At 36.7% G+C, this 25971-nt stretch overlaps 2 protein-coding genes across 2 annotated transcripts; both read left to right on the top strand.

Annotated features, from left to right (window-relative positions):
- Positions 1-646: 646 nt before the first annotated feature.
- Positions 647-2117, top strand: LOC145223634 (uncharacterized). Its single transcript, XM_080090034.1, has 3 exons — positions 647-710; positions 811-1455; positions 1513-2117. Exons 1-3 carry the CDS (start codon positions 647-649, stop codon positions 2115-2117), a joined length of 1314 nt encoding a protein of 437 aa, XP_079946160.1.
- Positions 2118-12250: 10133 nt separating this feature from the next.
- On the top strand, positions 12251-25678 carry LOC145225185 (kelch-like protein 7). Its single transcript, XM_080091864.1, has 15 exons — positions 12251-12695; positions 12756-12821; positions 12932-13052; positions 13188-13326; positions 13612-13669; positions 13805-13928; positions 14028-14181; positions 14332-14543; positions 14702-14854; positions 16202-16280; positions 16992-17119; positions 21684-21849; positions 22015-22155; positions 23073-23228; positions 23981-25678. Exons 1-15 carry the CDS (start codon positions 12640-12642, stop codon positions 24166-24168), a joined length of 1941 nt encoding a protein of 646 aa, XP_079947990.1. The 5' UTR covers positions 12251-12639; the 3' UTR covers positions 24169-25678.
- Positions 25679-25971: the final 293 nt, after the last annotated feature.

The following is a 25971-nucleotide window of genomic DNA, read 5'->3' as shown; positions in this document are numbered from 1 at the left end:
GTTTGCTGTCAATCATTTAGCATGCGGCATATAATTTAAAATTTAGTAATCGGGCTTTGTACGTTTGGCAAGACAAAGTTTGCAGAGATGCTTAGGGTTAAAGTCTAATGTCGTTATGAAGGTTGTTCACGCCACTCAAGGGTCACTTTTACAACGGCATGGCAGCTGCGTTTTACACTTTAGAACTCTTCACGTTTCAAAAAAGTGGGCGTTGCACACTTTAAAAGCTTGTGTTTATTCTGCAGCCCTTGCTGCAAGTGTTGAATGGCTACTTTATCCACCTGAGGATTCAAACTTTGAACCTCACGTTACCAGCAATCACCCTAAAGGAAAATTAGTGCGAATGATCTAGTCGTCAATCATGCTGGTTTGAACCTATGTTCTGCTGTAGCAATATAGATCAATAACAGCACGTCAATCAAGTCGATGCGCATCATAAGCCAAGTTCACCGTTGAGCTGGACAAACATTTAACTAAATGATGCCAAACTTTCAATGGCAATTCGTCGTTCGATTGAACACTCAGGAAAAGTTACTGGTCCAAGTTTCTACGGACTAAATCCGGACAGAAAATGCATAAATACGGCATAAGATGGATATGATAGACACAATTACAAGAAAAGAAGTTGATCAAGAGTGCAAGAAAGATGAGACTTTTGATCGTTCTGTTTTTCGCCGGAGCGGCGTCTGCCCTCAGTCTTAACATGCCTAGTAAGTGCTTAGTTATTGTTAGATGTTGCTGGTTCATAGAATTATATTTCCTATTGCCTGTGTTATGCCTGTTATAGCTGTATATATTCATTTCATTTAGGCGCGTCAGTCACGTCCAGTTCAAGTGCAAGTGCCTGCACCAGTTCCAGTTCGGGAACCAGATCTGGAACAGGTTTTGGATTCGGCAAAGGTAAATCGCTCTTTGGCGACTGCTTCAGGGAACTGAAGGACTGCTTCAGAAACATCCCTTGTGTTTCTTCCCCACCGACCAAGACTGTAATCGAAACACCGTGCATCGTTCCCCCATCTCCACCCAGGCAAATCAATCCATGCCCACCACAACAGAGGATAATCAGAAGTCCGTGCCCACCACAGCGAAGGGTTATTCGAAATCCATGTCCACCCCAACAAAGGGTAATTAGAAACCCGTGTCCACCCCAACAGAGGGTAATTAGACGCCCTTGTCAACCAAGGACCATCAGACGTCCGTGCCAACCCAGAACCATCAGACGACCATGTCAACCACAGCGTTCTTACTCTCCATGTCCACCGCAGCAAAGAGTTGTCAGACGCCCATGCGCACAAAGAACCGTCCGACGCCCATGTCAAAGGACCAGAAGTCAGCCCTGCTACAGACGGCAACCACAACCATGCTACCGACGTCAACCGTGTTACCGTCGTCCGTGCCGACAGACCGTTAGACAACCTTGTCCACAAAGAAGGGTGATTAGACGTCCATGTGTTAGTAAGTAAATTTTGATTTTATAGTTTATTTTTGCTTTAATACGTGACTTTCTACCAGCTCCTGTGGTTGCCCCGTGCATCGAACCAGAAATCGTCACACCATGCATTGAACCAGAAATCGTCACACCATGCATTGAACCAGAAATCGTCACACCATGCATTGAACCAGAAATCATTACACCATGCATTGAACCGGAAATCATCACACCATGCATTGAACCGGAAATCATTACACCATGCATTGACGAACCAAAGATCATTACCCCAGTCATTGATGAACCTAAAGTAATCACACCGTGCATTGAACCAGAAATTATAACACCATGTATCGACGAACCCGCGATCATCACTCCAGTGATCAATGAACCAAAAGTGTTCACACCATGCATTGATGAACCCGCAATCATCACTCCAGTGATCGATGAACCAAAGGTCATTACACCGGTTATTGAGCCCCAGATCATCGTTGATGAACCCAAGGTTATTACCCCATGCGTTGATGAACCCAAAGTAGCTACAAGATCCAAAAATCCGTTTGGCTTCTTTGGCTCAAACTTCCCATCGTTTGGGCGTAGCAAGTTTGGTGGTGGCTTTGGAAGCAGCTCATTCGCTTCAGCATCATCACATGTGGTAAGTCAAAGACATTTGGGCAGCCAAACATAAACACCGTGAACTTGTAACAAACGACATTTTTTATGTTTTAGTCTATTAGCAAATAAAGGGATGGACCTCGGGAGCACGTCAGTTAGGTAAGTTTGTTGAGATTTTGAAAGAGATAATAAAACAACAAATCAATGTTTTGTTTTGAAATGATAGGCAACAACCATTATGTACCACGCTATAATTTTCGCTGTTTTTGTTGGTTACCAGTCCAATGTGATAATGTAAGTTTATTTTTGCAGGTGTAGCAGCTAAAGCAGTCTCCCAGCAACGTGATTGGAATGGATCAATCACTATAGCGTGAGAGGCCGTCGTTTGTTCTAACTTTTTGGAAAAGCTCTATGACTTCTTTCAGACATTTTTTCTTCCATCTTGGCAATCTATGTCAGCCTTGAACTTTCTTCTAGTGCAATGTTTCATTTGCATCATTTTTTTCTTTCCAACGTTGGCAATAAATCGTCCCCTCGAAACATTTGGAGTGTTTGTTTATAGATTTTATACTTTCGTGATATTTTAACTGCTTTTAAACATCGCGCATAGTTTTATTATGCACCAAATCGAAAGGCGATATGTATTTTAAAACACCTTAAAAACACGTGTTTATAACGTTTATTATTTTAAAAACTACAAAAAATAATAATAATATAAATACTCATGTTAAAACAATTGTTTCGAATTGGCAGAGATTAATTTAAAAAATGTTCAAATAAAATAACTTACATCTGTCCTACAACATTAGAAACATGTATGCAATTTTTTCATAATTAGGCTACTCAACAAGCATCGATTTGCTTGCTATATTTAGACCCAAGTTTGTATTTTCGGCTTAGTTTGAATACAAGTGCCTCCGAAGCTGAATGAAGAAAGACCTGGGTTTAATTTTTTCAAGGGTTGCAAAGAGTCACTTGTGGGCACTTTAGTGGGGTAAAGCGAAAGCATTATCAGTTTTGTACGCCACATAGGTTTGTTTCAAATAAAGGCTGGGATGATAAGGTACAGATTTTATTACAAAGTTGCCGAAATATATTTTATCTATTTCAGGGACATAAACGGTCCTGTTAGATTCTAACTTGTAAAGGATTGCATCCACACGTCTATGATAGTAAAATTGGTTTCTGAGTAAAATATAGGCCACAAAATGCACAGTGATGTGGAGATTTTACGACTCGAATTCGAAAATAAACAAATTGGGTACAGGTTTTAAAAATTCGTGCACATCAAGGTCTGTCTTCTAAACAACATTAACCTATAGCTCTTTGTTGTGTCGGCGGGCGCAGCATTTCTTGCCTACATTTTAAATCTCTTCTGTGGTTAACAAACATTTGTACAAAAATACACTAGCAACATTGCATATGTTTTATTGCTAACATTTTATTGTACTACGTTAACGTTCAATCTAATACGTCGAGAATTTATATATGAAACTGTGTGTGTACAAAGCTGTACAAGCTTGGCCTTTTTGCACTTGGCAAGCTAAAGTTTGTACAGTGCCTCAGGGTTAAGGTTCAAAACTGACTAGGTTCATTACGGTGTTTGTCCATGCCCCCTAAAGGGTCGCACTCACATTGACATTGCCACTGCCAGTTGCCCTTAACATCTCTTCAGTTGTTACACAAAAGTGTGATGGGTGCTTTAAATCTCATTTGTCCAAATGAAGCACATTTTGCAAGCCTTTCTGCAACTGTTGATTGCTGTGCCTGCCGCCATAGCAATTATCTGCATAAAAATCTCTACTAGGTTTGACCTCTTCATCAATCATATGACATCGGGCTATATTTTCTCATGGTAACTATCCAGACGTCAATCAAACATTTTGCACGTCACTTGCCAAGTATGTTGCCGAGCTGGACAAACACGTTGCCAAGCTGATGCCAAATTTTCGATGCCAATTCTTCGTCCACTCGACCACTCAGCCAACGCGGCTCTTCCGGGTCCATAGGCATTCAATCCAAGCCAAAAATGCATAAATAGTGCTGTGGCTTGACCTGGTTGACACATTTCACAGAAGACGTTGATCAAAAGTGCAAGCAATATGAGACTGTTGATCGTTCTGTTTCTAGTTGGTGCGGCATCGGCCTTCAGCATCAATACACCTGGTAAGTGCATGCTTTGTATGTTGCCAAAAAACCCTTACTTAAAAACTTAACAGCTCCTTTCTTTATGAAAATGGTATTGCAATCCACATTTTTTTTATCGTTGCAACACCTGTTTACATGTTCAGGTATCTCAGTGACCTCAAGCGCCAGTGCCAGCGCCACTTCTGGGACCAGCTCTGGAAAGGGCATTGGGTTTGGTGCAGGCAAGTCGATTTTCGCCGACTGTTTTAGAGAGTTGCAGGATTGCTTTAATGGCATTCCATGTGTTTCGACCCCACCTACTAAAACCGTAATCGAAACCCCTTGTATTTCTCCATCTCCTACTCCCACAGTGGTTGAAATACCATGCACTCCACCAACAACCGAGGAATTAATTGTCCCGTGCCCTCCGCAACGGAGAATAATCAGGCGTCCTTGCCAACCACAACGCGTTTATTCTCCATGCCCCCCACGGCAACGGGTGATCAGGCGTCCATGCCAACCCAGAACAATACGACGTCCTTGCCAACCGCGCACCATAAGACGTCCATGCCAACCACGCACCATAAGACGTCCATGCCAACCCAGAACCATAAGGCGTCCATGTCAACCCAGAACCATAAGACGTCCATGCCAACCCAGAACCATCAGACAACCGTGTCCACCCAGAACCATCAGACGTCCATGCCAACCCAGAACCATCAGACGTCCTTGCCAACCCAGAATTATTAGACGCCCATGCCAACCCAGGACTATAAGGCGTCCATGTCAACCAAGGATAATCAGAAGAGTAGTTAGACAACCTTGTCCTGGTAGGTTTACTAGTTCTAGTCTTTATTTTAATGTAGTTAATGCCTCTAACTATATTGTTGTGTTTCAGCTCCCGAAATCGTGACCCCATGCGTTGAACCCGAAATCGTGACCCCATGCGTTGAACCCGAAATCGTGATCCCATGCGTTGAACCTGAAATCTTGACCCCATGCGTTGAACCCGAAATCGTGACCCCATGCGTTGAACCTGAAATCTTGACCCCGTGTATTGAACCCGAAATCGTGAGCCCGTGTATTGAACCTGAAATCGTGACCCCATGCGTCGAACCCGAAATCGTGACCCCAGTCATTGAAGAACCCAAGGTTATTACACCATGCGTTGATGAACCAGTGATCATTACACCAGTCATTGATGAACCAAAAGTGGTCACACCATGTATTGATGAACCCAAGGTTATCGTCGATGAACCCAAGGTTATTGTGCCGTGCGCCGACGAACCTCGAGTGGTTACACCGTGCGTTGATGAGCCTAAAGTGGCTGCCCCGTGTGATAATCCATTTTCCATCTTTGGGTTTGATCTGCCGTCAATTGGGCGTAGCAAATTTAGCGGTGGCTCTTTTGGAAGCGGCGCATTTGCGTCAGCATCATCACATGTGGTAAGTTAGGATTTTATTGCTGGTTTTGCATCGCACAAGTATACCGTAAGATTGCTGCACAAATATATTTCGAAACAGTAATGTTATGTTGATTTGTGTACAGATTTAATGTTTGAGAATATATCTTTTTTTTTCAATGCTACCAAAGTTCCAAAACTTATCAACGACCCCAAATAGTAATACCCAGTGAATTCTTATCCTATTGTCTGTTAAATGAACGTTGTTTTTCGTTTTAGTCCATCAGTACTTAATTTGATGGAAAGTGGGAGCACCTCAGTTTAGGTAAGTTTGTCAATAACAGTCTAAATACGTCAATCAATAGCGTTTTACTTATCTTTTATTAACGTCAACAAATAATTCTTTTCAGTTGATATTTTACTAATTGTGGTTGTTGTTTTTGCTTTCGCTTTACAGATGTAGCAGCTAAAGCAGTCTCCCAGCAGCAGACGTGGTCGAAATTGATCATGTAATATAGCGTGAGCGGTCGTCGTTTGTTCTGACACTTTGGAAAATCGCAATGCCTTCTTACTTCAAATTTTCTTCACCTTCACAATCTGCGTCACCCTTGAACTTTCTTTACGCCCCCTTTTTCTTCTGCACCGATTTTTTTCCTTTCCAACGTTGGCAATAAATCGTACCCTCAAAACATTTGTGATTTGTTTAGGATTTTTTGTGATTGGTTTACTCCAAAAGTCCAACAAGTGTTTGTTTGTGTTTCAGTTTTTTTTGAAAAAAACTGTTATAATACAGAAAATTAATAATATTGTGAACTCAGATCATGGACAATCGATCTTTTATCAGTAATTTACCAATTTCTATTGCAATTAAAGTTAAAATTTGTAAATCATTTTTTTTGTATGTTATGGCCGCCATCGTCTCCACTTTAACTCCATTTTTTGATTACCTAATTGCATCTTTCTGACAAACATTTCTAATTCGTGCGTGTTAATGACCAAGTAACAGGCGCCTGTTTTTTACACATATAATTGGCTTCCTAAAATTACAAGTTTATGCTTGTAGACGACGGTTTATTGCCAACAAGAAGGAAAGAAAAAATTTTGATGAAAGAAGTGCCAAAAGAAAAAAGTATCAAGGTTCAAAAGAGTTTTGTAAACAGGACAGAAAAAATACACAAGCAAAGGCAGCAAAGGGTCCCCAAATGTCAGAATTAACGTCGTCGTTTTAGCTACTGGTAGTTTCTTGATTTTCACCATTGCTGGTATAGCGGGAGCTTCTTTTCACTACACTAAACCTGAAAAATATCAATAATATTACAAGTAACTATCAATACGCTTCATGGCACTTTAAAAATATATTCTTTTTATTCGATACATTGCGCTATTATAACTTATACGGTGCTACAGTGTCTTTATGTTGTAAAAGGTATACCAGCCTTACCTACGCTGACGTGCTCCCGAACTTCGTCACTTTACTTGCTGATTGACTGAAATATATGTAAAAAAACATGTTATTCGTACCATTTATGAATTATTTGAACTGGGCTATAGGACAATAAGCAATCAATTTAAAGGTAAATCATAGCCATGCCATTAATAACTTATAAAAGGGAACCATTGTCACCAAGCTTGTAAATAACTGATTTTAATGTGTTTCATATTATTGCCAATTACTTTTGAACATGGACAAAAATATAAGTTGTTCACTTACCACACTCGATGATGCGGAAGAGAAGGAGCTAAGAGAGTTTCCACCGATGATGCGTCTGAACGAAGGAAAGGAACGGAAGCCGAATGAACCAAACACGTTCTTTTGTGGCTCATCGACCTTGGGATCATCGATGACAACTTCAGGTTCATCAACGCAAGGTGTGATTACCTTGGGTTCGTCAATAATAATCTCGGGTTCGTCGATGATGATCTTTTGTTCCTCAATGCATGGTTCGACAACCTTTGGCTCTTCAATGACTGGAGTGATGATCTTCGGTTCGTCAATGCATGGGGTAACAATCTTGGGTTCATCAATGACTGGTGTAATAATCACAGGTTCATCAACGCATGGTTCGACGACCTTTGGCTCATCAATAACTGGAGTAATGATTTTGGGTTCATCGATACATGGAGTAACAATTTTTGGTTCATCAATACACGGTGTAAAGACCTCGGGTTCATCTATGCATGGTGTTATAACCTTGGGCTCGTCAATGCATGGTGTAATAATTTCTGGTTCAATGCAAGGTGTGAAGATTTCTGGCTCAACGCATGGTGTAATGATCTCTGGCTCAACGCATGGTGTCACCACGGGAGCTAAAATATTTACGTTTTAGGCTAATTATATCTTAACCATTGAAAAGAAATACTTACTAATACATGGACGTCTAATAGTCCTTCTGCAGGGTTGTCGATAACAAGGTTGACGTTGGTAGCAAGGACGTCTGATGGTTCTTGGTTGACAAGGACGCCTGATTGTTCTTGGTTGACAAGGACGTCTGATTGTTCTTGGTTGGCAAGGGCGTCTAATGGTCCTAGGTTGGCATGGACGTCTGATGGTTCTGGGTTGGCAAGGACGTCTGACGGTTCTTGGGTAACATGGTTGTCTGATGCGTCTTGGTGGACAAGGATTTCTAACTATTTGGGGACATGGGCGTCTAATGCGTTTTGGTGGACAAGGGTTTCTGATTATTGGGGGACATGGTTCTCTGATTATTGGGGGACATGGTTCTCTGATTATTGGGGGACATGGTTCTCTGATTATTGTGGGGCATGGGGTTTTGAATGGACTGGGAATAACACAAGGTTCGATTACAGTTTTGGTGGGTGGAGTAGAAACACAAGGGATATTAAAGCAATCCTTCAATTCGCGAAAGCAGTCGTCCAAAATTGACTTGCCTGAACCAAGTCCAAATCCGAGCCCTTTTCCAGACCCGAAACCAGAACTGGAACTGGCACTTGCACTGGAGCTGACAGAAATGCCTTAAAACATAAATAAGAGTAATTGTACAGTGTCAAAGAGGTCAAACAATAGGAAAATTACTTACTAGGTGAATTCAGGCTTATTGCAGAGGCTGCGCCGGCCATAAACAGAACGATCAACAGTTTCATCTTGGATGCACTTGTGATCTTCTTCTTCTGAAATTGTATGTTATCATGTGTCACTGTATCTGTATATATATACTTTTAGCCGGATTTAATGGCCGAGACCCCAACACCTGCTGCTTGTAAAAGCGGTCGAGTGCCCAATGAATTGCCTTTAGAAGTTTGGCGTTGCTCAAATCACATGTTTACCCAGGCTTTGAATGCACTTGGTAATTGCCTTGCACTTGGGTCAAGATGTGATTGACGTCTGAAATATCTTAAAACTGATGTGGAATAACAAGCAAATGATGATTTCGGTAACAACCTTATACACCATGACCATACATCGTAAGAGTGACAAGTTGAAGAGGTTTCACCACAAAATTTATTATTGTAGAAATAAACAACGAAATACAAACTTGGTCGAACTGCAAATAATGTCGTACTGTTTGCCCACATGTAAAAAAACAAAAAAATACCTCTTCACTTTGCCCATCAAAGTGGCGTGGAGTATAAATGACAGCTGTTATATAACGGTTTCCATGGTCAAGGGGAAGGGTGCGCAAACAATAATTCGAACTTGCCTCTCAGCCAACAGTAAACCCTTAGCCACTGAATAAACACTGCCTCGCCAAACTCAAGTGCTAGCCACGTCAACTTTCGCTGTGCATCGCAATGATATGATTGACAGTCAATTGAAATAGGGGCGGTGGTTGTAAATGTTATAAACCATAAACTCTCGAGCAGCGGCAGGAAAATTAAATTTATCACGAAATGTCACTTTAACGGTTCACTTATTTTCACATGACCAAGCTGGCGCAATGACACGTACACGCACCATAGTTTGTCAACTAGTATGATAAGTTTTTTTCACAACCAGAAAATCTGACTGTTATTTTTTTTAATGTTACACAAGTTTTTTTCCGTTGATATTAGGCTACATATTATCGTTGGCTTGTTTCTACTGTAATTGTCCCAAAAAGGCATAAGCAAAATGTTTTTTGAAATGAACCAATAGCGGTTAATAACCACCACGTTAATAGGCTCCACAAGATTCGTCTTAATCTCAGTGACATTTAAACGATCAGTTGCTATAGAAATCACTAAATTTATGATTTTACAAGGGTATTTCCCTAGTGTTGCAATGACGTCACCAAAACGGGTATTACCCGTTATCAAAAGTAGTTTCTCTATTTTATTTATTTTTGTTGTTTATTTTCGCTTCAAAAACTTTTTTCAATACAATAAGAGCTGAAAGCAAAAAGTTACTATATTTCTATTTTATTAAAGAAGGGTCCGAAATAACTGCGCAAGGAAAAATAAGGATTTAGATGATGAATCAGGAAGTTGGTTAAGGAACAGTAAACAGTAAACACCGTTTGTTTTGTCTGATCTGAATTGCATGATTAAGCTAAATGTTTTAATGTTACGCTTTGTACAGGCAGTCGACCAGAGGTTCATTATAGACAGGCACAGACAGTCTGTTATTAAAACAAACCAAGTTTTTTTCCTGACAAATGTTCCTGAAGCTAATATTTTTGGGCGTAAAACAACGAACATACCTCTGTTCTGTTCGCAAAGCAAAACTACCAGCCTGGATAGTTGTAATGTGATATGATGTCATGAATCAAACCTTGTAGCAGTATTTATGCTATTATAAATAACAGAATGAGGAATTTTTCACCACTCACTAGAAAAAAAAAAAAGATTGCAGACTTTGTTGTGCCACCTGCAAAGGAGCTCAGGTGTGCAAATGCAACAAATAATTTAATGTTTGTTTTAACGAAGAGTTTATGTGTACACAATGTTTGGTTCTAAATATTCTCAGGAAAAAGATACAAGCCAGCATATGAGTGAAAAACATCACAATGTTTCTGACGATGACAACCAATACTGGCTTCTATCTTTTCGCTCAGATTTTGTATCAGTTTTGAAAAAGTTGGCAATAAAAATGTTCAATACCTATTGATTACATGTTCAGTGATACATAGGGTATTTTGAAAATTGCCGCTTTTAAATTCTTTATTACATAACTTCAGTGACAATTTTGTGACTAACATCTAAACCATTGGTTATTCATCTGAGTTTGATTGAATCCAACGGTTCACTAATGGTGATTTAAGGTTTGACCGAATTTCTCTGGATTACAAATATACATGATCAATTTCAGTCAATCTTAAATTAAACTAAAACATAAGAGGGTTGTTATCACTTATTTATTTCTCACTGCGATGCAACCAAGAACAGTGTATCCAACAGTAATTATTTCTTTGCAAGTAAAGAAACCATTATTGTTTGTTATCAGCAATATACTAAACCACCGTACATTTTGTGTAAAAAAAACTAGTTACAACATCTACCAAATCTAACTTACTTCATTCTACTTCTTGGTCCACATCCTATTGTTTTTGATTTTTAATATTAGGCAACTTACAAGTAAGAATTACCAAAATTTGCCCGGGCGATAGAAAAATAAAATCCTGCAACACTAAGCCAGTTTGTCACCATCATTGTAACTTGTAAGGATTTGCCTAAAACTAGAGAAGATTACAGAGGTTGGCATGATAAAACCATTGCCAAAAAGTTTGATATTATCAACAAGTTTGATATCATTAAGAGTTATTTCATGTGTTTCACTGTGTAGGTTCAATCATAAATAATTTATAGTCAAGTGGGGTAAAAAAAAACATTTTTTTGAAATTTTGTTGCCAAACTTTTATTTTGGGCCACAAAAGGTCAGTTTTTCTTCCCAACAAAGCTGATAGGACTACTTTTATAGTTATGTGACAAGTTTCTGATTTTACTAAAACACAAAAAAAATATTTGACAAAAACTGTTGTTCTTTTTTAACCCAAAAAAGGTACAAATAAAAACAATGTTGGGGTAAAATAAAACAAGTGGACATTATGACCATCTAAAAAAATTAAGTGGCAGTTGGAACTTTAATTCAATTATATGAACTTAATAAACCATCTTAAATTCCAAGATAAGACAGAAATTTTATTAATAACTCTGTTACAACAAATAAGCCAAAAAAACACGAGCCACATAAAATTCTTTGTTTTCGAAATTTTGCAAACCAAACTTACAGCAGTTAGTAAACTGTTTGTAAATTAATAAAACACTTTTAAATTGGTGCTAAGACTTTCCATGGCTTTGTTCCTTTATTGCACTGCATTTATTGCCTTTGATTTGGTCTTTTTTTTCATTTACCTGTCTTTTGTTGGTATGCAACTAGGTTTAAATAGAGCTCACCCACTTGCTGACCGGTCATGTAACCTAAAACCTTATTGAAATAAAGTTTAATTTTCTACCCCAAACTGAATGAATTACCACATAATGATTTGATAATGTCTTTTTCTTACTTTGTGGCATTTTTCTTTAGGCCTGGACCCACATTTGTACTTTTGGCCATGCAGGTATAATTTTTGGTAAAAAATCCTCCAAAACTGGGCCCCCAAAGCAATTTTAAACAACTTTGGTTTAAGTATATGTTTTATAGGCTTTCTTTTTTACTTTTTGCAGGTGACAAATAAAAATGTTTCGGCAAAAAAATTTTGGGGTGTAAAAAATACTTTTTTATTACCCCATTCCTATAGAACCGTTTGGGGTAAAAAACAAACAACAAGATATCTGAAAAAATTAGAAGCTAGCCAAATGGAGTCTTTTTTGTTTAATAGGTCATAGAAGTGACACAACACAGAACAAAGGTCATTGACACCCAACTTGTAATAAAAAATCTGCAGAAAAGTTTCTAAAGGTTGTTGAAGACTTTTTAAGATACAAATTTAACTACTGTTATTTCAACCTGCAGAACATTGCCTAGAAACAAGATTTGAGAATATTTTATGGCTTATTTTTTAGGCAGAGAATAAATACATCCTATGGAAAAGAAAGCATTTTAAAAAAAAATTTTCGTTTAGCTGTGACGGTTTTTTTTTTTTACCCCAACTTCAGCAATTTTTTTTTTACCTGATTTGACCTTACTTGATGCAGAATTGTGTAAGTATGTCTGAGGTGTCAGCAAAACGGCGAAAAGTAACAAGGTAACCTTTGAAATATTTGTAGAAGGAATTTTTATGCTCAAGCATATTGCTTTGTTCTAGAACACAGGTTTTGCTGGAAGCAAAAAGTGATTCTTCTGAGTTTACCATTACAGATCTACTACAAAGGTGCCTGTTTGCCACAATTTTATTTCATTTTTATTTTATATTACAACTATTTTAGTAATTTCTCTAAGCAAGATCTAACCCTTTCTCTTACACAACTGACTATTTTACAGAGACAGAAATGAATCACAGGAATTTTGTGATCTAACTATTACTAATAGTTATGAAAAAATCATTCTCCATAGATGTCTCTTTGGGACAACAATCAGCTTTTTCGATGATTTGTTTTCTGGGGTAACATGATTAGTCTTTATCACAAAGATTTAATTACAATGTGAATATTAGAATAAGACTGTGAACTTCATATGGTTTTATTTGTTTAAATGGAAACCTTTTGGCAGAAACTTTTATGAATAGATGTTTTTTTAGCTGAAGATTGAAGAACCTGGACTTCTTGAAATAGAAGACAGCAATAAATTTCAAAACATTAAAGAATTTGTTGAAAAGTTTTACAACGGATCGGTTGTTAAAGATGATGAAATATGTGTCCCTGAAAAATATGAAGAAGGTTCCACATAAAAAATAGTTATAATTATATTTAATGCATACAAAAGGATGAAACCATTCCATGGTCGGTAAACTGCCGACTGCACTAGCTCATGTGACCAATGTCTTGTCACTAGCTGCACTGATGAGACAATATAGGTCGAAACAGTGTGTCCTGTCTGCTGGTTACCTATTATTCCGTTATTTTGTAATTATAATTTGTATATTTAGTGCGTTTATTTAAAACATCTACCAAACAACATTATTTTTAAATTACGGTGTAAATTTTATAACTTTTTATTGATAGTTGTTGGTGACACGGATAAAAATGCATTGGATGATTTTGTCCGACACCAACTAAACAGGTAATCTTATAACTCCAGTTTGTTGTTTTATTTAAGTTTTTCAGCCTTTTTGACATAGAAAACCTTTTTTTTGCAAAAGATGCAGGTACATTTTTGTTAAATTTCGAGAACTAAAGGCAGTTTTGTTTTTATTAGTGACAGGTTGGGATTGCGAAAGTTTTGTGATGTTACCATTTCAACAGGAACACGGAATTTCCCTGTCCATAAATCAGTTCTTGCTGTGCAATTTGATTATTTTGTGAAAATTTTTACAACAGAGGTTGGTGATAGTATTTTACTGTTATTTACTATTACAAACTGGTGATAAGTTTGAATTTAAAGGTGTTGTTTCCTTTAAAAACATTTGTCCACTTAACAGATGAAAGAAAAATACCAATCAACTTGTCACATCAGTGACGTTGATGATGAAATTCTAGCATTGGTGTTGGATTTTATTTACACGAAGAAGATCTGGGTTAATGAAGATATGTTTTCTGACTTGTTTGCTGCCACTGATTACTTTTGTATGGAAGGTAATGTAGCATATGTTTTTAAATAAAACAATAATGCTTTATTACAACAAAAATGCGACTGATGAACTAAACCTATTTTGGAATACTACATTTGTCCACCTGTATAATACCTACCCTTCAAGTCCTAAATCTTTATTAATTGTATTGTAGCATTTAATGATGAACTTGTAAACTGCATTGTGGGATTGGTATCAGATGAAAACTGTGTTGAAATGTGGATTACTGGAAAAAGGTTTAAAAGTGAAATTTTGATACAGCATGTGGAGCAAGAAATTTGCACACACATATTGTTTGTCATTAGCAGTAAGCAATTTTGCAACATTGACCAACTATACATTGAGGATTTTGTTAAATTAATCAAGGTTTGTTTCCATTTTTTTCATTAAAAAACTTGACTTTGCTCAATGCCCTTTTTGACACTAGTTTAGTGCACTTGTTAAAAATGACCTGCCACATGATGAAACTGTGAAATTCAGATCAACCACCCCTGGCCATATATTAATTTTGTCATTTGAATTAGGAAAAAGTGTCTGGTGATCAACTCATGCAATGTGCAGTTTTGTGGATGAAACATGACATGACCAAAAGATTTAGAAAGTTTGGAATGTTTTATGAGATGATAGATACAACATCAATTTCTCAATCAACTTGGGTGCTTTTAATGCAAACAAAGGCATGTTTATGTACATAGTATAGTTTATTTCTATAAAACATTGTTTTTGCGACTTGTAATTGTGCATTGCTTTTTGACTTCAGGTTATTTTTTTTCTTACTGGCGCTTGTCCATGAGATTTTGGCATGAAAGTTTTAATTATGTTTGATAAAACTCATACAGAAGATCATCTGGTTTAGAGGTAGGCAAGACCAAAACATTGTGACTGAATTCTCACAGCAACAATGGCCTGATTGATTGGTTTATGATTGGTAATAATTACTGCCTCATACATGACCACAGACACCACTGGGCAAAGCTAGTTGTATTACACTGTAAAGGATGACAGATGTTACATGGATTGCTGGTCTTGCTACTCTGTCATCATATTTTTACCCACTTCCATACTTTCCACTCAAAATGCATATTACCAAAACTGAGGTGAAGGGTCATTAATGGGTTGTTATTGAAACCAAGGTTTACTGCACAGCAAAAAAGGCAGCTCATCATAAACACATTGTGATTAGCAAACAACAGTTAAGAAAAATGTGTCTTTTGTCACAGCGTGTCTTTTTAATGTTAACATGAAATAAATTCGGTAAATGATACCTAGGTTTTGTATAGTTTATGCAAAAAGGTGTTGTTATACATAAAGATTTAACTGTGTGCTACCGAAAACCCTGCTAAATACTGCATGTCAAAAGGCTACACAGGTCATTTTATTGCATTAGGCTACTGCATATGATTTGTGCTCAGTTAAGATTATCTTTTATGCTTTTGCCTCAATATGACTTCAGTGTCTGTAATACATTCTGGGTTTTCTAGAAGCTTTACCTATTTTGCATTTTGAGGTTAAAGGACAATGTTAACAACATTATCGAGATTAAAGCTAGAGATCAAATTCTCAGAGGATTAGGAGATTTTTTTCCTAATTCTATTTCTTTGCTACAATTGTAAATTAAAATGGACAAAACAAATTTGTATTTTTTTCAAAAAAAAAATTTCAAAAAAAAATCACCAAAAATTCTAATAAACAGTGTAGCTGCAGTACATTCAGTCATGATCTACTTTATTGGGGCCTTTAGCAGTTGTGATAGGTTGAGTGTTGCTCAACTAATTCTGACTTGGTGATTGTTCAGACTAATTGTGTCCCTGTGCTTTTTTACTTGGCAAACTCAAATCTACTATCTTAAGGTATCATGTGACTGGACGTAACAAAAAAACAGTTCTATGACCTGATTAGAAAAATTAGTATTGCTTAACATATAATAAAATAATTATTAGTATTTTAACAAAAGGATTTATGAGTATATGGAAAAGTAGATTGCTGAAAGTCACTACCCTAAAATATTTTATTTTATATTACAGGAACTTATGCGCCATAACTTGGATGCAGCAAATGCAGTGATAAATTACACGCAACAGTTTGTCCCAAGTGCAGAAACTGGTTAGTTTTTTGTAGTTGTTGTTGTTTTCTTTTTGTAGCAAACAAAATTTCAGTTGCTTAAAAGTCAAGCTTGTGTTTGGTTGTTGTTGTTTTTCTTTTATATTGTTTTATATGTATATATATTTGTCATGCTGATAATATTGTTTATCGGCCTCTTTCCTTGAAGAAGTTACCCCATTGCCCCCTAAAATGGGTGAAAGTTTGTAGCATGAGTTATAGTTATTATGTTTTGTTGTGGTTAAACAGTGAGCTACTAAAATGGGTAAAATTGTGTGCTTTTGGTGAACTGGGAAAGTTTGTCGAATTTCCATTATGTTAAAAGGTGTCAAATGTTCTGTTTTGCCCTATAGCCCCATCATTTACTCTACTAGCCCTCTGAAATGGCTGAAATATGTTAAACAATACCAGCATTGGATGAAATTTTAGCAGTTTGTAGAATATACCATTGTGAGGTGTTTGTTTTTGTGTTTGTTTGTATAACCTCAATGGGCAATATATAGTTTTGAAAAACAAGATGTGAAGTACGTAAACAGGTAAAATGGGCAGAGTGTATGTACAATGCAAATATGTGCAAAGTCAGCCCTTTAAATATGTACATAACAAGGCAATTGCTCTGTCAAGTTTAAATAAAAAACCTAGAATTTATATCTTAAAAAATCTATAAATAAATCTATGAAAAAACATTCCAATGAGTGTGTGAATATTCCACAGAGTTAGCTTTGGGCACAATGTATGTGATGTGTCAATCGGGTGATGTCTATAGTTGCGACATGTCTGCATTGAAACCCAAAACATCTACCAACAAATCTGTTTTTGTTCCAAAGTGGTCAAAATTAAAAGTAAGTTTAACCTAACATTTTCCTCAGATTTATCTCTTCTGGCAATTGTGTGTTTAGTCCTATACCAACGTTTTGGCGTCCTATACAGGTCGTCTTCATCAGAGAAATAATACTGAATGCGTGTAGCAGTATTTTTAACATTGGTATGTATTTTATCCACTTCATTGAAAATAAAACAAACAGCATTTGGAGAACTTTTACATAGGTTAATTTGTATTTTCAAAATCATGGTACTGGAGGCCTATTAAAGACGCCACGCCAAATCAAGTTGGTCTCCCAAGCATTTCCGGATGGCAAGGCATAGGTTAACAAAAAATAGCTCGTTGTTGGATTTAATCTGTTCCGCCCTGGAGCTCTCAATTGAGCTACACAACGCACAAATTCAGTGGTGAGGTCGCGAAAGTTAAATCACAAGCACCGTTGTTTGCCCTGTACTTGGCGATCCCCTGCCACGAAGCTGACGTGTGCAGCATATGTGGCAGCAACAGTGCTTGTGATTCGCTTGTGGCGGGCTCGATACTGAGCTTGTGTAGCTCAGTTGATAAAACGCCAGCGGACATGTTCCTGTCATAGACTTTAAGCCTATATGTGCGGCGCGCGTGGTTCCCGCAATGAACCACAACGCCCTACACTAAATCTTGTTTTTAAATGTTCTCTTGTGTCAGCTGAGCTTCCTGAGCTATATTTTTCATTGCTTGGAAGCGTGTTGTTTCTTATTCTTCTCGTAGTTCTCATTGGCCGTCTGCAGTAGCGAGTAAGTTACTTATCACGATTACTAAAGCTTGCTGCATGGAGCCGGCCGGTTCCGCATAAGGACAATTTAGTTCTTGCTATATTCTGGTTACGCAACACACATCTAGTTTCATTTATCTCGAGTTAATGGAAGAGGAATGAAAAGAAAGATCAACGAAAAACATTGGCTTTTTGTGATCATTTCGAAAACATTACCATGAAGTATTAATTTGTTTTAAGTTAAAAGCTTGAAAACTGTGAATCACACAATATCTGCTGGCATGGATTGCATAAATATTTCAAAATCACCAGTTTCTGCAACAGTCCATCTTATGGTCAGACTGTTTAACACAGTGGTTCCCAAACTTTATCACATTTTTTTCAAAACGGTCCTCTTGCCATTATTTCGAGGGCTCGCGGTCCTTAAGCTTTAATGTGTATTTCATAAAAACGAAAGTTGATTGCGGGATTTTAGCTAGTTATGCAAAATTGCGCATAACAATCATCCAAAGACAGCATGTAACATCACAAACAGGACGAAAACATTACGATTGTGCGCGAACAATTGCATTTTTGATAGTTGTCGTTCAATAAAGGCTATTGTTTAAAACTTATTTAGTGGCACAAACTGACCCCAAAAAGATTATAGAATTACTTCAACCGCTTCGTGGTCCCCCAAAAATCGCCTCACGGACCGCATATTTCCAAAATGTTTCCGAATTCGAACAACGGGGTTTTTAAGCCAATCACAATAGAGAAAGTTCGCGGGTCACGGCATCTTTCAACCAATCACAACACACCCTGCGTATCAGATTTTGTTAACCAATCAGAGGACCTGCCTTTCATCGTATTTGAAGTATGTTTAACACAGTTTAGTAATGGTTGTAAATTGTAATAGTTAAATGCAATCGCAATTATTGTTTTATTTTTTAAACATAACGCTTTAAAACGATTTTGATAGCAATGTCAGTGTCTATCATTCATGAAAAGGATTCTCTGCAGCAAAGTGAGAAAACTTGAGCAACTAAAAATGGATTATTAATTACTATGGTTTTCTAACTTGAGATTTTTGACACTTTTGTCCTGTATCTACAGAAATGTTCAAATAAATTTAAAACCAAGCCAACACGCCAAATACAGCATAGATAAGTTTATGACCAGGCTTTTCTGTAATTTTGATTGGAGACAACAAGCAGTGGAAAGTTTCCATCTCTTGTGCTCAATCTGCTACGCATGTATGGTTGAAACAGAATCAAGTCTTACCTGAAAAGAAAACCTCGAAAGGACAAGAACAGAGTGGTCAAGACACCACAAAACATTGACCGCAATTGTTTAAAGTGACCAGCTATTGACACTCACATTTCTTTTTGCTTGATATCAATAGCACAAAGTGTAATTTCCTCAGTGCCCCTTCACATTTTCCATGCGCTTTGGTTTGAAATATATTTGCTGTTTTTAATTAAACTGTGCAGCATGTACATGTAGATCTCAAAGTCGTAACATTTCCCACTAGTTGTGGACATTTGGTACTTAATTAATTTAAATTTAGACACAATACATTAAATAAAAATATCATGACATGGTATAAACTTATTCAGTATACTTCATAAATTAATTACTTTTTCTTAGAAATGTTGTGCAGTACCTATATAGTTTCCTAAATGGTAAAGTTTATATTATTGTTGTTCTGTTTTTATGTTGAATTAAACAGTAGTGTTGACTACCATGGTGAATTTTAGAATCTATTTGCACCAGTAAAGCTATGAAGGACCTTGCAACTGTAGAAATATTATAATAAAAGATCGACTGAAATCATTAGATGTGTTTTTCAAAAATTGTGATTAGACCCTGCATAATGAACAGAAATTGGTGACTGTAAAAATAGGTAAACATTTGACTTAATTTAGAGCAGGGGTGGGCAACCTTTTTTACTGTAGGGCCAATTATAAATGTCAAAATTGGATCGCGGGCCGCACCTGTGCATCACACAAAGTGATTTTGCTTTGTCTCTTACCAAATATGCTTAACTACAAGTATAATTCGTATTTGATTCTAGCCACATTTTGCCAGATCGCAGAAAACTAGCATCAGGCGCATTAATCAACTCAAAAATAGGTAATAATTGGACCCGTTTGCCAGTGCTTTTGAAATCCAAGCGTCTCTGCGGGCCACACAAGCTTTAATTAAGGGCCGCATGCGGCCCGGGGGCCGCAGGTTGCCCACCCCTGATTTAGAGTATTGTTGGTTATTATCAGGTCGAATCAAAAATATATATACACACTATAAAAAAAACATTTACAAAATGGCAGTTAGTAGTTAAACATTATGATCCATATTTATTACCACAAGTAATGGATATAAAAGTCATCTAATATAAATTTGTTTGTAAAATGAGAAAGTTAAATATATATTATATCCCAGGCTTTACCACTACATTACAGATCTTTATTGCACCAACAGCTGCCAGTATATTTGTATTTTTCATTTATAAAATACAAATGTATATTGTTTTCTGGTTTTTCTATATGCTCTAAATTGAGACTGTTTTTAGGTGGTAGTTATTCTGTACAACATTTTTGGATAAAAATATTTATTATTTCAATCTCATAAGAAAAACGCTTAAGTAATTCTTCTCATAATTTACTTTATACTGTAGCAGCCTTTTTCAATCGTCCAGTTGTTTCAAAGCATACTACTACATTTTGTCATTCAAGATAAGTTCTGTTTTATTATAAACTTCCGACAAAACAATTACCAGCATTCATAATGTAAACAACATACATTGGTGGTACAGAACAACATTCAAGTCTGAACAAACTGGGAGTTGTTTGGAACAACTATGCAAATGGTGTCCATAGTGTACATTTAAGTTAGAACTGCACTGTGTACAACTTAGAAAACCATTCATCTATGTAAGTTAGGAACAGTTTGTTGATCCCAAGGTATGACATGCATAATGTGATAAATTGCGTTGATCATAGGGCTTGCACTATAGAGAGAATGTGGCAAAATACACACTTGTTTGCTGTGCCCTGCTCATCATATGCATTCTAAAAAAGACATTGATTGATTGAAAGGGATGTGTGTTTTCCTAATATTTTGCACAAAAGCTATTTCAGACTTACAAAAAACTGTATAATTTACCATTCATAAAGCATATATTGCACAGAAGTCATTTTATATTTAAATAAAATTATAATTGACCGCTATTCATAACCTAATGAGCATTACCTTCAGTTCAAACTTCAAACACCCCAACTGCATCAGTCTTTATCTTGTTCTGGCCCGCAAAACGTATTTTTAAATCAAAACTGACCAAAAAACTTTGAACCGTCGACAACAGTGAAGTTAAAGTCACCACTTAGCAACCTAGACGTGACGTAACGACAACCCGCAGGTTTCCGCTGTTGTGATTAGCTAAAAAACCCTGTTGTTCGAATTCGGAAACATTTTGGAAATATGCTCACGGACCCAAGTTTGGGAACCGCTGGTTTAACACAACATGAATCTGCAAACATATGAACTAGTGTGGGAACAACGACACGGATTATAGACTTCCAATAGTTACCGAATCATAAAATCAAAACACATTGAACCGTAAAGTAACACTGCGCGATGTGTCGCAAACAACATGCGATTTTTAACGAAAGGTCACGCGTATAAAGTTACAATTTTTCAGTGCCAAAAGTATTTTTTTGAAAGCCTTTGACCGCTACATATGCCTTGTCATACCCAACTGCGTGGGAGACCGAACTAATTCGTAACTCCTCGGGGCTCCCAGGAATGACTATGGTAATTTTTACTGTTAATTTGTAAGTTATTTATTTTTTAGAATGAAAACAAAAGTTCGAAATTTGGCCAAAACTCCACTTTGGTTTATGGGTTTCAAAAATTGTTTGCATTTGTTGATTATGATGTGTTGTCTTTCAATGAAAGCTGGCAAAATGAAGGTCGTTTGCAAACTAAATGTGTAAACTCGGCAGTTGCTTTTGTTGGTGGTAAGTTGTTTCCAAGCATAAAAATGTAATTTAACTGTTTTTGTTTGTAAATAAACAAACAAATGTACAAGATTAAATTTTTTTGATGAAAATGATTATGTAGGCCAAACTTTATTATCTTTTTTGTGCTACAGTTGGTTTTATGTTTTTGATTATAACTTGTAGATACTTTTTATGTTGCTGGGGGAAGCTATTTCGGGAATGGGGGATTGCAGAGTTACAAAAAAAGTTATGGCAATCAGCAAACTGAGAACCTCGCCTCCTGTATTTATGGCAGATCATGCTTTGCCCTTATACCACACCAAGGTAAAAAAGTGAAATTGAGTAGTGTTATACACTCTTTGGGATGAATAGTTTTATTGCACCCTAAAATGTCATGCCTTTAGCGTTTATTCATTGAAATCCACTACCTAAATATTCGTCGCTTTGCGATCTACCGTTCACATACATGTCAACAAATAATTACAAGACTGAGTTAATCATGTATCCCCTTTTCATTTAAATTGTGGATAAACGTTGTTTTTGTATTTGATTTTTATTGCTTTTTGCCCCAAATATGATCTCCTATTTGGTTAAGAAAAAATACTTTTATAGTTTGCATATGTTACATATCTGTTAAACGTTATTCCCTGTCGAGTTTTAACCCGGGTGGACACTGAACCCATAATATATTTAAAACGTCTTTAAATACCAGAGACATGACCCAGTATGTCCCTACTGTTGGTTAGTGCGCTACAAAGCATTTTACAGTATTTTGTAACTTTTAGTTAGATCCACATAGGTTTTATCCTTATTATTTAATATATGTACGTTACTATGTTCACAAAACCCATTAGGTCAGGCCCATAACATAACAATGCTAAAATGCTAAAATTGTATTAGTTGTATATGAGTTTCGGTTTGATCTTTTAGTCAGATCAGTCCGGTATTTGCCCCTACGTGATTTACTGCTACCTTTATGTCGCATAAAATATTCAACAGTCAAATTTCACTTCGCAAATGTTCTACGCAAGTGCGCAGCTAAGAACGATAGGGGGAGAATAGTTGCTTGATATCTGTTTGGTTTTATTTTGTACAATAATCCAAGGGAATAAACTCAACTCAACCCAAATGTCGAAAAATTCAACCAATATGTTTTATTTTAATGTATGTTTTGTAAAGCTATTCAAATTAATGAACTAAAATGTTTCATACTTATTTTAGTTCCGTTTTTAACAAAACAGGGTATTTGTTTGCTGTTGGTCACAGCTGCTTATATGCGAAAGCGCCGATAGAAGTTTACTCAATAGTGTCAAACACTTGGGAAACGTTAATCCTAACAGGTCCGGATGTTTGCGACGTCAAACTGTCTTTGGTTCATCAAAGCAGGGCTTACATTGGTAAGTTACAACGAAAAAGCTGCGAAACATACTTGGTACAAATTATCACGTAAAAACTTTACCTTTATGAACGGTTCTCTTTGCAAACAACCTTTTCAATATGTTTTTTTTTGCGCTTTAAGCGGATAAAATTGGATTAAGGTAGGGCTAGATACATACTAGGCAAAAAACGAATGCGTTAGGTTTTAACCTGTGGGTCGCGACCCCTAGGAATATTAATTAGCAACAATGTGAAATGAACTATCTTAGACTCAAAAACATATTTTGTGTTCTCAATCTGAGGGTTGTGTTTTAGTATTTCGCTCCTGGTATATATAACACCAGCATGTAAAAACTCACAATTTGTTTAAAACTTGTTTTAGGTCATATTATAACCATTACATAAACCATACATGCTTAGTTACGCGACTATGCTGAACATAACTGATTCAACGAAATTGCGACTGCGCGATATCGATAAAGGAACATGAAAAAAAGTAAAATTGTCAGTGGTTAAGAAAACCAAATAAACTAGCAAGCTCAGACCTTAATTTTCGTCTAAAAACTTCAATAAAGTTATTATGAAAATAAGCGCTGGAAGTTTTTGTAAGGGGGTCGTCAGTTGTATGGGTTGCTACAATGGGACGCCTGAAGAAAAGTTAAAACCACTACTGGTATAAAGGAAAGGGGGCAACACTAAAAAATAGCCCAATATTGGTGGTGTTCCAGTTTTTAAATCTTCATTACAAACACATTCATTGCCTGCTGTTTAGTTTACGGGAACGATACCATCCAAGTTGCAACTTTTGACTTGGCACGACGACGGTGGGTTTCTGGGGTGAATGCAGAAACTGGAATTGTGGAGCGATGCGCCAGTCTCACTCTTGGGTTTCCTGATTTTGCATCTTGTACCATGGGACAGCCACTACCTAAACCAGGAGTCGCCAACCTTTACCTATGAAAGAGCCTCAGAGTTATTTACTAATCATTTTAAGAAGACAAGTTTAGGTTGTAAAACAAGCAGTTTTGACGAAGTTTTACAGCCGTACGTCAATGTTTTTCAATTGACTGCAGATTAAAATCAGCGTGTCACATCCGTCTCAGGAGAATATTTTATTTCATTTAAAAAACGATTTTGCTTTTACATGAAACCCTTAAACTCGCCATTAACATATGTTACATTGGGTCAAGTTTCACATAGTAAATGAAACACTGGGAGCCAAAAAGCCGTAATGAAAAATAAAATGCTACTGCAAAAACGTTTGTTTTACGACATTAAACGTTTTGTAGTTAGCATAATCGTCACAGATTTCGTAATCATATGTTACAAACTTTAGGTATTTTTAAAAAACGAGCCACATTAAAAGGATCAACGAGCTGCATGTGACTCTAGAGTCGCGGGTTGGCGACCCCTGACCTAAACCTACTGACCATAGTGCCTGAGTTCCCCTCTCTCGAACTTACGTGAAGGCGCTCATGACTGAAAGAAGGTCAACTTGTTATAGCTGTTGCTAAATTTTGGTCACTTCTTGAAAATCGGTTTTAAAGTGCACTGTATATTTAGCTCAACTACTTGTTGTTTGTGTTTACTTTATTCAAAAACTTAAAAAAGGATTGGTCCACGACGTACTGTAAATTTAACGGGGGTAGCATGGCCTGAAACGAGATGGGAACCACTACACTAAAATATTTTTATAACAGTGACATAAATAGTTTATAGACCAATTGCCGTGAAACGAATTGCAACCACTGTTGATAAAACAAGAGAATTTGCATACTGATTTCAAATGGGTACTGAGCCGAGTGCCACACACTGTATATGTCTTCACTGCCTAATTCAGAAGTGTCCTTCATATGTTTGACCCTCTCCCCTGAAGGGTATAACTGATTTTATATTTACATGCCCTCAGGTCTGAAATAACCATTCTAATGTGATGAAATTTGAGTTGTAAATAGTGTTTTGCCTTTTATTGTTTACGATTTAAGCAAGACCTGTCCAGTGATTACTGTTGTGCTTGAACATCATGTCAAAGAGGTCCAATCCAAAGGTTTACGATTGCGGTGACTCGATTTAAACATCTCTGCTTGCTTCATGCATGAATTACGTTTCCGTGATTAAAGTTTTTGAGCATTTTTCGTCAATTAGTAGTAAGCTGTTTTTGCGCAGGCCCTGTTAAAGCTAAATATTGAACACCCGAAGAGTATAAAGTATTTGTTTTCTGAGCTTCATTACTTGACGCGACAATTATGTTAAAAGAGCATAGAAAAAGTTTAACTTCATGCTTTTCCTATTTGTCCATCCGCATCCCACTATTTCCTCATGTTAACAGTACAATGTAGTGCTTACTTGATTGTTTGCCTCCCCAAAGACAAACCCAACAATTCTCTAAAATCCATGCCATTTTTGTGTTTGAAAACTCTGTTTTGTGCTTGCTATGAATAACATTTGTATTTACACATTTAAATGTATACAGACCCAAAGAAACCGTGACAATAATTTGCTTTTTCATTTTAAGAAGAAAATTTAAAGTCGTAAAACAAGCAGTTGTAGCGTAGGCAAGTATTACAACCGTAGTTTATTTCCAAAGTAAAAAAAACAGTCATAGAAATCAAACATTTTGATAATTTCAAGGGGGGATTTCCCCAGTATTTTAATGTCCACAAAATACGGGGATTCCCCCGCATCAAACGCACTTTCTCTGTTTTCCAACTTTCCATCAAATACTTACAGTTATTAGTCATCTTCGTTCGTTAGTTTATCAAA

This window comes from Phallusia mammillata, chromosome 4, assembly GCF_965637545.1.
Source record: "Phallusia mammillata chromosome 4, kaPhaMamm4.hap1.1, whole genome shotgun sequence".
NCBI lineage: Eukaryota > Metazoa > Chordata > Ascidiacea > Phlebobranchia > Ascidiidae > Phallusia > Phallusia mammillata.
The sequence above is the reverse complement of the archived record's forward strand: the minus strand, read 5'-3'. Positions and strand labels throughout refer to the sequence as shown.